The sequence below is a fragment of the Carettochelys insculpta genome, chromosome 2 (assembly GCF_033958435.1).
Source record: "Carettochelys insculpta isolate YL-2023 chromosome 2, ASM3395843v1, whole genome shotgun sequence".
NCBI classification, from domain to species: Eukaryota; Metazoa; Chordata; order Testudines; family Carettochelyidae; genus Carettochelys; species Carettochelys insculpta.
In genome coordinates this window covers 14,964,349-14,979,629 of record NC_134138.1, presented here as the reverse complement: position 1 = coordinate 14,979,629, position 15,281 = coordinate 14,964,349, and the positions used below count along the sequence as shown (strand labels likewise).

The 15,281-nt window shown below is 47.3% G+C and overlaps 1 protein-coding gene across 2 annotated transcripts in view; it reads right to left on the bottom strand.

The window, feature by feature from the left end:
• The window catches only part of FAM135B (family with sequence similarity 135 member B), a 225,073-nt gene that overhangs the window by 119,910 nt on the left and 89,882 nt on the right, over nt 1–15,281 (bottom strand). For both annotated transcript variants that reach the window (XM_074986620.1, XM_074986621.1), the window contains exon 4: nt 6,810–6,949. In XM_074986620.1, the coding sequence (XP_074842721.1) occupies nt 6,810–6,949 (140 nt within the window). The remainder of the gene's footprint in view (nt 1–6,809; nt 6,950–15,281) is intronic.

Below are 15,281 nucleotides of genomic sequence, written 5' to 3'. Positions count from 1 at the left end.
ATTTGAAAGATTTTAGTTGCAAAACACAAGTGTTTTTTTTTAAGGAAAGCTTAGATTCTGCAGAATCTGTGTGTACCATGCTAGCCAAATAAAAACATCATACGGCCTGCAAATTGTGACATGAATTTGATTTTATGAAAAAAGTGCACCATGAAATTACACATAATTTAAGGCAATGATAGCCATCAGAAATACATGCTCAAGAATGGACGCAGACTATAATCCTCTAACAATTGTCCCTTTCACTTTTCTCAACCAGCTATTCACTGAAATACAGGCAGAAATATTTTTTCCTGTTGCTGAATGCAGCCACTTCCCAAGTACAGATTGAATGTCTCTAATCCAGAACTCTTTTGTCTGGCAACATCCGTAATCTGGCATACTTTTGGTTAGCTGGACAACCACATATCATGAGATTGCCCAAGCTTCCTGTAGTCCCATAAAGTTTGTTTACAACCACCAGTCCTCGCTTTCCATGTTCTATGCTGCTATTTAGCTCTAATTAACCCCTAAACGTCTTCTAAGAATTTAGTAAGCACTAGAAGTGTTGGTAATATGCTAGAAAACACTGACCTCCTGTGATACATCAAATTCTCTCGTTTAGTGCCGGTCAGGCCCCAAGGGTGTCAGATGAGAGAGGTTCAAACTGCACAACACAATGATGGGTTAACAGACCATAGCAATGCAGGGTTGGAACTGAAGGTGGTACTTGTTAGCATACATTGCCCTCTAGTAGGCAGAAAAGGAATTGCTCCAGTGTGTATAACAGACACTGAAACAACAATGCTGTATACTAGAACACTGTAGCAGGTACTCAGCACCTTGCAGCAAAAGGGTGTATATTAGTCATCCCCTAAAGACATTTCAAAGCCACCAAACCTATCAGATAGATAGGAATCAATATATTTGCTTCAAGTTCTTGCAAAGATAAAAAATTGTGTGTGTGTGTGTGCGGGGGGGAGGGGGGGGGCAGAATTCAAGGAGTTAGTTAGCTTTAATCAAAATAAACATACTTAAGCCTTCCCAAAGTAGGGTATGTCTACACAGCAAAGCTATTTTGAAATAACAGCCACTGTTTCAAAATAACTTGTGAGAGTCTACACAATGCAACTGCTTATTACAAAATAATTTCAAAATAGTGGACTCCCTGTTTTGAATTTAGTACACCTCATTGTATGAGGTATAGTGCCTATTTTAAAATAGATATTTCAAAATAGGGCCTGTGTAGACAAGGAATAGGGACTATTTCAAAATAAATTATTCTGGAATATCTTATTTTGAAATAAAGCTGCTGTGTAGATATAGTATTTCAGATTGGAGCCCCTGTAATACAAACTACATTCTATTGTGTGTGGACATACTATTTTTGAAGAAGTTCTGATTATTTTGGGACTTCCCAGTAGTGTAGATGTGTTATTCCAGAATAGCTTATTTTGGAATAATAAGGCTGGGATAAGCTATTCTGGAAGAACTATATATGTACACATAACTCTGAGCTCTTATTCTGTGCTGCACAATATGATGGATTGTAGTGGGACCCGAGAGAAGGAAATTCCAACTTCTTGATATTGAATACTTGCCTTGCAACAGCTGCAGGTATGCTTATCAAAATACGACTTTCTGAAAAAAAAGTGTACCACTGCTGCTAAAACTCAAATCACAAGTCATTCTGTGATACCAAAGAAAAATTATTACATAGCAAAACCCTGTGAACTGCAGTATGCATTTAAACGAGGGATTCAATCCCTGGGCTGTGCCTGAGACAGATCAAGCCTCTTCCACCTAGTGTGGATGAAATCTGGGATCTGATCTTAAGAGGTGGGGACCCATACTAATCCTATTGAAAGCAGTGGGACTTACAAACAAGCAAGAACTTGTAAGACAAGACACTAAGAATACTTCTTTCAAAGGTATAAAAAAACCCACAGGCGGCCTTGATCAGCTTACCCAAACTTGTGGTAGTTCGGCTCAGGCTGTTGCCTGACCTCTGGGTCTCTGAGCCACAGTCTAAACCTGAATATCTAAATAGAAATTTTTCAGCCCAGAGACCAACCCTCGTGAGCCCAAGTCCTGGTGAGTTATTTATCCCTGTGTAGATGTACCCTAGGAGCCCAGTCCTGTTAGTCTCTGAAGATATATCTGTGAAATGCTGAGTGCTCTCCTTTCAATGGAAATCAAGGCTGTTCGGTACTACACAGAATCATGGGTTAAGGGTTTCAGTAATAATGTAATAATATAGTTCCAATTCCATCTTTTCTTGGATACTAAATTAGTGGATTAGGTATAAAAACAGCATAATTCCATGTCTGTCCTACTTAAACATGGGCCATTTACTGAAGAAAATCGCCACAGGTCTAGACATAAAACAGCTTCTACACAACTTGAGATTCAGCTTTGTCTGCTTTGTTTGCCAAAGAATACACCCTGCCCGGAATGCTAAACAGTAAACAAGCACAAAGAGGTAGCCATGTTAGTCTATATCCTCAAAAACAACATGAAGTCCTGTGGCACCTTATAGACGAACAGATATCTAGTGGCAGAATAATATGCTCCAAGTAACATAATAAGAGTAATCGCTCGATTTATGTGGAGGTTGCATCCCGCGCAACCTCAGCGTAAATCCAATTTCACATATATTGAGGGGCTTGGGTGTTCCACAGAATTCCTCTAGCTGGGGGAGCAGGCAGCTGGGGGAGTCGGGGGGCAGCCACATGGCCTCCAGCTCTTCCCAGATGGGGGGCACACAGCTGCTTGCGGTGCAGTTTCTCCCAGCTCAGAGAAATCGTGATGCAAACCTATATCTGCATGCTTGGTTCCCCAGCTGGGATTCCAGCTCCAAGCTGGGAGAAAGCGTGCTGCAAGCAGATGTGTGCCCATCGGCGTCTCCCAGCTTGGGGAGCCGGGGATTGGAGAGAGGGGTGGTTTTAATTTGCACCTAACTGGCATTAGTGTGAGTTAAGTGCAAATCAAAATCATGCTTCTCGAGGGTTTACTGTACTGTACAATCATAGGTTAACTGGAGTTCTGTTTCTCTTACACATTTCCATAGATTATTTATTCCCCAGTACTGTCCAAGTTCCACATGACCCTTTATGGCAAACAACAACAAAAAACAAAAACAAAAAAAAACAAACAAGCCTGCAGTGGCCGATCTGCAGCCTGAAGTGCTAAGAAGTTTTAAAATGTCTGCTATTCATTTTCTAGCCTCCTGTATGAAATTATACTGTCACTAACTGAGGCCTAGCCTACAATATGCCCCCTGACCCCTCAGCCAACCTAGGTTATGCAACAACAGCTATGTGAATAGCATAGCTCAACTCAGTGTACTTAGAGCTAGTTACCATGGTGTCTTGCATGCAGGGAGATTGGTGGCTGATATTCTCCCATAGATGCCACATACACTTCTTAACCTAGTGTGGTATTGGAGTCTGTGGGAGAGTGCTCACAGGTCAATTTATCGTGTCTAAACAGACATGACAAATCAACTGCATTGATCCAGCATGTAGTGGAGACAAGCTCTGAGAGAGTGTTTAAATATTGGAAACAAGATATCAATTCCTATATAACGTGTACAGATAATATAGTTTTCCCACAGCGTGCTCATGTATCTGATTTTTTGCATCAGCAATTTATGGACAAAAATATGAAATTTAGCACAAAACTACTTAATACCTGAAAAATTGCATTGATACAAACTTCAGAAAACTTTTTCCATACAGAACAGTCTTCAGTTGAAGAAGTTAAGCTACTCCCTGGAATGTATAGATCCTACTGGGCATCTCTGAAGGATCCAGTTGGTTTGAAACAGTATTTTAACTTCTTAATAGTCTGAATATTTACATATCCAAACTATGAAAGACAAAAATAAAATAGTCTTGTACAATGTATCTGCACTGGCCTTAGGAAAGAGGGCCTGATTCTGATTCTTCACTACAGGTTGAACCTCTCTCGTTCAGCATCCTTGGGACCTGTCTGGTGCTGGATGAGAGAGTTTGCCGGACAATGAGACGTCAATATTTTCTAGCACATTATCAACACTTTGCACTGCTTACTGAGTTCTAAACAACAGCACAGAACACTGAGATCCTGGACAGGTGGCTATAAAACAAAATTATGGAACCACAGGAAACTTGGCCACACCCATGATTTTAGTCAGCCAGCTAACTAAAATCAGACCAGATTATGGAACTTGCCAGGTAACAGAGTTCCGGATTGGAGAGGTACAACCTGCAGCTGCATACACAAGTAGAACTGAGCAAAGCTTACTATTTCCAACCAGTGCAAAACTCCAATATTTCAACATTTGTTTTGTTCCATTTTGGGACAAAAAGTTGAAATTTCTCTCCCCACACCCGCCCGAATGGAAATTCCACAAATGTTTATTTTCTTGTATTGAAATAAAGTGCTTTGACATTCCCAAAATGGAAATGTTTTGTTTCAATTAATTGAACTATTTTTAGTCAGTTCAATATCAAATTGCATTTTCCACTCATGGTACATTCAATTCTCATGAAGTAAAACACACTGGCTACAGCTACACTAGCCAAAAACTTTGAAATGGCCATGCAAATGGCCATTTTGAAGTTTACTAATGAAGCGCTGAAATACATATTCAGCACCTCATTAGAATGTGGACAGCCGCGGCACTTCGAAATTGATGTGGCTCACCGCCTCGCAGCTCATCCAGACAGGGCTCCTTTTCGAATGGACCCCGTCAACTTCAAAATCTGTTGATAGGAATAAGGGGATTTTGAAGTTCCCAGGGTCCTTTCAAAAAGGACATGCTAATGAGGCACTGAATAGGCATTTCAGTGCCTCATTAGTAATCTTCAAAATGGCCATTTACATGCCCATTTTGAAGATTTGGGCTAGTGTAGACGTAGCCTTAATGTTTTGGTGTTGAACTGATTCAAAACAGATTATTTTCAGGTAAAATTAAATATTCTGACTAGGGTAAACCAAAATGAAATATTGAAAAAACAAAACCCGATTTTTTTTTCAGCAAAATCAAAATATACCTATACAAATTTCAATTCTGCAGCCTCTGTACCCTAGTAAAGTCCTAACCAGCTTTACACCAGTATAACCCCATTGACTGAAGTTTCCTCTGTAATCACAGGGCTTTTGATCAGGTTCCTTCTCCTGTATAAATGTGACCAGATTCAGGCACAAGAAGTTCTAGTGTAGCCTTTCCTTACAACAGCCATCTGTTCTCCACAATTCCTGACTTTGATGGCTTGTGCTGAAGCTATACAGGAGGAGCAAATGTGGTACACAGCAGGGATAGCTTTCCTCTGCTGCTTGCAACATGAGGTGCTACTTGACGGGAGGATGGATGGCAGGATGGGGCTCTGTCATGTGATAATCTCTTAGTGAACACAACTTAAAAGTGCCAAAGTTTCTCGGTGACAACATTATTGTTATTTATTGTTTACACAGTGTCAACAGTACATCCAGTGATGCGGAAATATGTAAGCCAACATTGGGTCTGGTTCTCCTTTCATGTACCCCTGCATCACTCTGGCATCACACCAGTGAAAACAATGAGGTCAGTCTCTGTGAAAACCCAGTGTGCGAGTGGTGCATCAGACCCCCGTCCGTTCCCTTGGGAACTCATTATCAAAACCAGACTCCACACAATACAGAGAGCACAGGGACGAATCTGAGCAGGTGTGAGGAACCTGACAGAACTGTTTGCATTTTTTGAGGTGCCAAACTTCCTCAAATGCTCATGCCACTGTCAGCATGAAGCCACTGTAATTGGGGCAGAGAGGCTGCTCAATCAAATATTTTGCATCATGACACTAAATTAATTGGCAGCTAATTCTTTTACAACTCTTTTTATCCAATCTTAAACTTGATGGTCCATTTCTCATATACGTATATATGAAATGGGAGACAAATGTTTTGGATAAGAATATAGGAGATCAGTCATACATCAAGACCATCGTAAGGACACAGCTCCAAATGGGGCTATGACACTGTTCCTCACTACCTTCCAAATGCAGGTAAATGAGCTTAAAGAAGGTGGGTTTTTTTTCAGTAGTTTTAACATAACTGTCTTTTTTAAAGCTACATGTAGATTGAAATGAGCCAATGCCACAACACTGACTCTGCTCCTCTCTGAATGTCAGGACATGAAGAGAAGGGGAGGAAGGGATTAATTTGCCAGGCCCAAACCTAACCCAGTGCATTTATTCCACATTGACTGAAGGAACAGTCAGGCCCATTTTCTGACACAGCTGAATTTTTGAAAGAGCAGCTGGTCTCCTGCAAACTTCATCGCTCCCAAGAGCAGTTATGAGTGACACAGAATCAAATGATACTCCTTGTACAGACACACCATAGGGATGTGTTGACCAGAGCAGACTGTACTTGTAAGCAATGTGGGTAGATGGCACAAAGAATGCCCATTAACACACGGTGGGAGGATACAGCAGAAATGCAGTGCCAGCCCTCAGGGGACCATGGGAAGTGCTCCTTCCCATGTGTCCAGAGGGGAGGAAAACCATCCAAGAGTGAAGGTATGGGTATGACTCTGCTCCCCTCTACCTTCCAACAGCAGCCAGCTGTGGGTACACCAAGTGGGACTAACCAAAAGGATGCTGCAGACTGCACATGGCCCATGTGCCTCAAGAAGCTCCAGAAGGGATGGAGTAGGTCCCCAGGTCTGGCCAGATCACAGATGACATGACCAGCCATCAGTTTCTACTTGGTTCTAGAATTCAGTAGGACACCAGCCACCTTGATACTGCTTGTGCTTTGCAACAGGCCATCCTTCATTTCATTCACATCCACTGCAAACTCACCCTCTCGCCATCTAGGAGCAAGTGGACCCTGAAGTTCATCGATTCGTTGATAACAATCTCTTCGTTCCTGTATAAGATTTGAAATATTCTACTGTGCACGTTGTTCTCATGAACACAGGCCGATGAGAGGCTGGAGTCACCTGCACAAAGCACAGACAGAGCACAGCTTTTGGTTTTTGCAAAGAGTTCATTTTCTAGCTTATATTTCTGCTTCCAGGATTAATTAGGCCCATTGTTTTTGTAATTACACATTTGCATTCCCAATAATTCACATTATCCATAATGTTGTTGCAGGACAATGGTCCCCTGATGAGGATTTTAAAGAAAACAAAACCACAGCAGGCAAGCAGGCTGTATTTCAAAGGGGAACTGACATTGTTTCTAAGGATGGATGTGCCCTACAGCCTACAATGGCCAGGATGCTACACATAAAGGTGAATGGATACAATACCCCATTGCAATGTTTCATTCAGTTTTGAAACTCAACACACCCGGTGGACCCAGAGCTCCGCGTTCCTAGAGGGCTGCAGAGGAGAGCTACAAGGCCTTTGCAGACTAGAGCCTACAGATGCTGAGCATCACCCACTCCTAGCCTACTACAGGGGCCACAGCCTTCGCCTCTTCATCCAGCTCCATTCCAAAATGTCACTGTGCAAGTCCAGGGTACGAGTCCCCTGGGAGTAGTGCATAGTTTTGTGCAGAGAGCTTGGCAGTGCTGTCTGGGATGCTAGCATCCTGTCCCACCCAATGTAGTAGAAGGGCAGCATCACTGATCTGTCATGGCCCTCTACACTGATGCCATATAACTACAGGTTGAACCCCTCTAACCCAGAACTCTCTTGTCTGGCAACATCCAGAATCCAGCATCATTTGAGTTAGCTGGACAACCACGTATCTTGTGGTCCCATAAAGTTTGTTTCCAGACAGAGTCCTGTCTCTCAGTGTTCTGTGCTGTTATGTAGCTGTAATTTACCCCTAAATGTCCTCTAAGAGCCCAGTAAGCAGCAGAGATGTCGGTAAATGTGCTAGACAATGTTGACCTCCTGTAGCCCAGCAAATTCTCTTGCCCAGCGTCTGTCAGGTCCCAAGGGTGCCAGATGAGAGAGGTTAAACTTGTACTACAATTTATGCAGAAGACTTGTATGATGTTTTAAAGGTGAACTAAGAGCCAGTCCAGCCCACTGGGATCCTTTATTTCCCCTGCCAATGTTGACGACATTGCTAACAGCTCAGGCAGTATACAGAACCCAGCTCCTACTCTGTTGAGATGTTGGCGATCCTACAGCCAATGCCATGACCAGAAAATCAAAGGGGCTTCCCTTTCAGGTGGTTTCATTTGCCCACTTATCTGCACAATTGGGCAGATTTTTATAATCAAATTCATTCTAGTGTCATAACTGCTCCTGACTTGCATATGAATTTTTGGTACACTTCAAGTTGAAAGTCATGCTCTGCATAGAATGAACATACATACACTCTCCCTACTCTCCTCAGAATAAATAAACTAAGGAGAATTAAGAAACCTGAGCAGAGACCAATTAATTTATTTGATTTTGTTTGTCTGTTTTTGACAGAGAGGTTGATTTGATGCAAACCTTGTGATATTTAACACAACCTCTGATAGCTTTTTGGGAGTTCAATGACTGACTGGCCTCGTGCCCTTGCACAAAAGAATCTTTCTGTAGTCCAAAAAGTCTTGACTCTTTTTTCTCCTCAAAAAGAAGGTTTTTATTTTAATTCCTATGGTTTTGAATACAGTTAGCAGCTATTTAATTACTGCCTGCTAAGAAAAGCCAGACATTTCCCTCATGTGAGGGAGCCAAATTAGGAAATAAACTACATAAAGCTCTATCAGATGTTAGTTTTTGGCCAGACCCTGCAATGCTTTCACTTGTGGTTGCTAGGCATCCAGTTTTTGACCTGAACATCCACTTCAGAAGTTATAAAAGTCCATTTGAAGGCACCACCAAGCACAGGCCTAGGGCTGGCTACCTACTGCCCTGGCTCTGCAGGCTGCTACAAGTGGCCACCAGCTTCCTGTGGCTCCTCTGTGGTGGGGGCGCCAGAGGCTGGGAGACTCCTCAAGAGCCAGCTGCAGAGCTCCCATTGACCTGGAATCATGACCAAAGAGAGCTGTGGGGCATGGTGTCTGTGGGTACTAGGGCAGTGTGTGGAACCGTCCATGTTTCTGGAAGCTTCAGGGACCTGCTGGCCACTTCCTAGTAAGTGCTGCTGGGACCCCCTCACCCCCCACTCCAAATCTCCTCCCCCACTCCAACCCCTGCACATCCCAGATCCCCCTCCTGAAAACTAACCCCCCTCCCCCAGCTTCATCCACAGACTTCATCCCCCTTCACCCCAACCTCCCAGGTGGGAGCCCTTCCTCCACCCCAAATCCCTCACCCCCAGCCCCATCCCAGAGCCCGCACTCCAGACAGAGCCCCACCCCATATCTCACACCCCCAGCAGATCCCTCAGCTCCACAGCAGCCCTGCCCTGTCCCAGAGCTCCCTTAAATCCCTCATTCCTAGCCTCATCTCAGAGCTGGCAACCCCAGCTGCAGCAGAGCCCTCACACCCTAATGCTCCCCAACTCCCTGCCCAAGCCTGCAGACCTTTCCTGCACTATGAACCCCTCCTTTCTGACACCATGTAGAGCCTGTACTCCCTTCAGAAACCTCATCTCCTCCTGCACTCCAGACCCCTGCACCAACCCAGTGAAAGTAAGTGGGGGACAGGACTAGCAAGCCATGGATGGACAGGGGATGCAGCAATTGAAGGCTGGTCCTCAGAGAAAGGGCAGGATATAGCTGTGGCCTTGGAGAACAGGTGGAGTGGATGTGGGGCTGAGAGGATCTTGTTCCATTAAAAAGTCTGCAACCCTATTGCACACACATCAGATTTTAAGTATGTGAATGAAAGACAATGGGACTACTGACATGTTTAGACTTGGGCATGAGTGTTTGCACTGTTCAGGACTTGATCTGTGTAAGTTCTGACATGTTCCCCATTGTTCCATTGTCTGAGCACTTCACCAACACTAACAAATTAATCCTCACGGCACCTTTCTGAGGTTGGGACTGGTTTCAAAAGCCAGACTAGACTGCATACCAAGACAAAATGATTGAATGACTCAGGCGAGTTCACACAGGATGTCTGCTGCCAAACTAGGAGGTGAACTCCATTCTTCTCCCCTACACCAGGTGAGCTTCTGAACCACACAAGATCATCCTTCACCTATATGTTACCAACAACACATCATGTATGCCTCGGTCCTGTAACCAAAAAGATGAATATGATATATGGAGATAAACATCTCATAGAACTGGAAGGGACCTCAGGAGATCATCGAGTCCAGTCCCCTGCTTTCTTGGCAGAACCAAGCACCACCACCTTCTTTTCTCCTCTTTGTCCCAGATCCCTAATGGCCCCCTCAGGGATCAAACTCACCACCCTATAAGGCATAATGAGGGCTTGTGTTTTTCTGGGTGCATTAATTACCCTGTCCAGGATTTCTTTCTACTAATTCTTCAATACTATCAAAACAATGAGAAATCCTGTAGCACCTTATAGACTAACAGATTTTTTAGAGCATAAGTTTTTGTGGGCAAAGACCCACTTCATCAGAGGAGCCTTTTTTTTTTTTCTTCTTCATTTTCTCTGACGAAGTCGGTCTTTGCCCACGAAAGCTAATGCTCCAAAATTTCTGTTAATCTATAAGGTGTCACAGGACTTGTTGTTTTTGCAGATACAGACTAACAAGGTACTATACAGACATCCAAACACATGCTTATTTGGCCAAGCTGTCTCTTAGTATATACACAAGTTACTACTCCAAACAGGACTCCGCATTACAGCATGTGAGAGAATCTTCACTACATACCTGCAAGGGCTACACAGGCCAATAAACATCCAATGCCATTTAGAAATTACTGCTCCACATAGACAAGATATTACCTAAACACTAGTGTAAGCCGGGCAATGGTTCTGCTACACTACCCCAATGAAATGGGCCAATGAAGGGATCTGAGACTCTGCTCCCACTCCCTTTATCCAGAGTCCTTCCTGAGCTCCAGCTGAGGGCTCTCCTGTTTGACATAGTCCTCATAACTCCCAGAAGGCTGGGCCCAGGATTCCTGTGGGGCTCAAGCCCCGCCCCCCAATCTTGTTGTGGTCATGTAGGGCAGGGGCTAGGACAGGGGTCTGCAATCAAAATAGTGAGAAGAGCCATTTTTTTTAAAGTTCCATTATAAAATCAATAATTCAAAAGCTGCAATACATGTGAATATGAGAGAGGCTTTGATAAATAAAACCAAACCATATTTTCTAACCCCTGTCGATTCAAGTCATGTCCATCCTTGGATTGGAGAGCAAATGAGGACAAGGAAAATGCTGCACCTGGGGATAGGCTCTTAAGCAGGAAGGAGCAATGCTCACATCAACCCTCCGTGCCCCACCCATACCCAGGATCTACCTCCCTCGGCTCAGAAACGTGCCTCCCATCCCCAGGCTTAACACCTCCCAGCCCCAAACCTGCCCCCCTCTCCACAAACTTAAGCCGCCTCAGCCAACGAGCTCCTCCAGCTGCGCACACTGCCACTGCTCCTCCACGGATGCCGCCTCCATCGCAGCAGGGACAGACTCAGGCACCCTTCCCCACAGCTCTCCTGCAGACTTAGCCCTTCCCCCACCTGCAATGCGGGCAGCTCCATCCTGTTGCCACTGAAATAATGGAATTAAATTTAATTGGTTTAAGGGCTGGATCCGTCCCACCACCCTGTCGGCTGTTAAATCAATTAAATGTACTTCCATTATTCCAGCTGCAACAGGGCAGGGAGCTGCAAGAGGAGTCAGTGGCAGCAGTGCCTGGAGCCACAACTGACTCCTTAAAGAGCCGAAAGCAGCTCCAGAGCCACCACTTGCTGAGCCCTGGGCTAGGGTGTCCCAACTCTGGGGCACTATCAACTCCACTGACTTGACACTCCCCGACCCACAGTATGGGGATTACATACCGTTCAAAGCAAATACAATTCATTAAACAGCAATCAATTTAAAAAAGAGAATAAGGGAAAAAATATAAAAAAGTTACTGAAAAACACATCACTCCACTCTGTGACATGGACACCTCACAAACAGCATCTCTGGAATGTCAAGGCAGGCCACAATCTGTTCCTTGGAGGTCCCAGGTCTCATTCTGAGGCCGTAGTTGTGCTGAGTGGGACACAGAATCCTAGGGCTGGAAGGTCATCCAGCCATAGCGGGGTCATCAAGTCCATCCCCCTGCCATAGAAGGACCAATGACAACCTAATCATCTCAGCCAGAACGTTGTCAAGCTGGGACTAAAAAACTCTGAGGATGGAGACTCTACTACCTCCCTGGGTTACGCATTCCAGTGCTTGACCCACCTCCTTGTCAAATAGTTTTTCCTAATATTCAACCTAGTCCTCCTCCACTGCAGCTTCAGACCATTGCTCCCACTTCTGCCATCTACCACTACTGCTAACAGTCTCTCTCCATCATCTTTTTAACCCCTCTTTGCCCTTTCAGGAAGTTGAAGGCTGCTACCAAATACCCCCTCAGTCTTCTCTTCTGTAGACTAAATACGGCAAAATCCCTCAGTCTCTCCTTGTGGGTCATGTGCTCCAGCCCCCTAATATATTTTTTCCCTCCACTGGACTCTCTCCTGTGCATTCACATCCTTTCTGTAGTGGGTGCCCCAGAATTGGACACAATACTCCAGATGTGGCTTCACCAGTGCAAAAAAAGGGGAATAATCACTTCTCTAGATTTATTGGAAATGTTCCTCCTAATGCACCCTAATACGCCATTAATCTTCCTGGCTGCAAGGGCACGTTGTTGACTTCTATCCAGCTTCGCATCCACTGTGATCCCCAGGTCCTCTTCTGCAGAACTGCTGCTTAGATGGTCAGTTCACAGCCTGTAACAGAGCCTGTGATTCTTCACCTGTCCTTGTTGAACCTCATCACATTTCTTTTGGCCTAATCCTCCAATTTATCTACGTCTTCCTAGACCCTCTTCTTAGCCTCCAATGCATCTATCTCTCCATTAGTTTAGTGTCATCTGCAGGTTTGCTGAGGGTATAATCCATCCCCTTGTCCAGCCAGAAACAAAACTAAATTCTTTAGGGTTTTTGACTCCGGGATGATCGCACAACATTGAATATAGTGGAGGACTGTGAATGACACAATAGCCGCGTCTACACGTGCCGGCTACTTCAAAATAGCCGCGACAACTTCAAAATAGCGCCCGCCACATCTACACGTGGCGAGCGCTACTTCGAAGTTGAAATCGACATAAGGCGGCGAGACGCCAAAGTCGCTATCCCCATCAGGAGATGGGAATAGTGCCCTACTTCGACATTGAACATCGAAGTAGGGCACGTGTAGCCGATCCGCGTCCCGCAACATCGAAAGAGCGGGGTCCGCCATGGCGGCCATCAGCTGAGGGGTTAAGAGATGCTCTCTCCAGCCCCTGAGCTCTATGGTCGCCGCGTGCAGTGGCCCCCTACAGCTCCCTGCCCCCTGCGTTCCTGTGCAGGAAGCTGAGAGCGCGTGCAGGTGGAAGCACTGACACGCGGCCTGCCTGCACGCCTCCCTGCAGCCCCAATCCACCACCCCCGCTGCAATGGCCACCCGCCAGCCCCCCAAGTGCCCCCAGGGCACCTCCTCAAGGGGAGCCAGGGCTCCCAGCCTGGTAGCCAGCCTGGGAAAAGGCAGCGGGGCCCCTCCTGGATGGAGGCCGAGATCCGGGACCTGCTGGGGCTCTGGAGCGAGGAGGAGGTGCTCCAGGTAATGGGGAGCAAGAGGCGGAACGCGGATGCATTTGCTCGGCTGGCCGAGGGCCTGGCTGCCCTGGGTGACCCTGCCTGGACTCCTGACCATGTCAAGAGTAAGGTTAAGGAGCTGCGGCAGGGTTACACCCAGGCCCGGGATGTAGCCAGCCAATCTGGGGCCGTCCCCTCCACTTGCACCTTTTACAGGGAGCTCAGGCCCATCCTAGGCCCCCGGTACACATCCTCCCCGCCGGCCACTCTTGACACCTCGGCCGATGAGCCCCAGCAGGCCCTGGAGGCGGAGTCCGCCCCGGAGGCAAGCCTCGCACCCCAGGGGCCCCCCAGGAGCCCACCCCTGGGATGCCGGAGGAGGAGGAGGGGGAATCCTCCTCCAGCGATGGGGGGGCTCCACATTGCCATGCCATCCCGGAGATCCAGCAGGGCATCCGCCCAGAGGGTGTCCCCCGACCGTGGGAGCGGACCGTCAGGTATGTACCCCCCCAGTGCACACCCCCACGGTTAAGGGGCGGGGACAAGAGACATGACCAGGGCCCTCCACATGCCCAGATGACCATGGCCCCAAGGACAGCAGTGGCATGTCCCTCAGAAGAGTGCATCAGCCCCTGCCCCCCAGCAGGACAGCGCCATGCCCCATCCCTGGGGATGGAGGGAGCGGAACCTAGGGTCCCCCGGGGGGTGAGGGGGTGGGACACGCAGCAGCAGCAGCAGCATCTCCCAGGGACGGGGATGGGGAACGATCAGCAGAGGGGTGGGGGGACAAGGGCCATGGCTCAGGGCCCACACTAACAGCTGTCTCCACTCTTCTTCCCCCCCGTGTTCCACAGCTGCACCATTGGAGGGCCCGGAGAGCACCGGCGAGGTCTCAGTGGTCCCGTAGAGCCCACCGGGGCCATCGCTGCAGGCCAGCCTCTTGGCGGAGCACCAACCAGCCCCAGGACGGGGCCGACAGCGGAGCCACCACCCGAGGACGGCCACGGACACCCAGCTGCTCGCAACCCTCCAGCGTCAGCTGGAGGTGTCAGAGCGGCGCCTGCGGGTGGAGGAGCGGTGGCTGGAGCTCCAGGAGAGAGTGCTGGCCTGGCGCCAGGAGGCATGGGGGCCTTCATGCGCACATTCGAGTGCCTAGCGGAATACCTGGCCCCGCATGCCATGCCACCCGCTGCTGTGCCCGCCCTGCGCGCCGCTCCGACCACTGCTCCGACCGCTGTCCCACCGCCGTCCGCCACCCTGGGGCCTTCCACTGAGGGGGACCTGGGGCCTGCTGACACCCACCGGCCATACCTGCCAGTTCGCCCGCCCCCAGCCAGCCTCAGCCAGGGCTTAGGCCGAGGCCAGGGTTGTGCCCGCCAACCCCGGGTGCTGGACAGTAGAGGGGTGCGGGGCCCAGGACATGCCCCCGCCACCTTTGTACATATCCCCCTCCATTATATATTTGTATATAGTTTGTGTTACACCCCTGTTCTTTTATATGGTACCTGCCTCCCATGTAAATAGTTCTCCCCTTTTGTTCTGCTCTATATATGTATATTTGTAGTATTAATAATAAGAGAAATCACCGGTTTTTGGTTTCAGAAACAACAGGAACATTTTTATTTGCAAGAAAAGTGCGGGGGGTGTGCTCTTGGGTGCTCTGTGGTGTGGGCATGGGGACAAGGAGT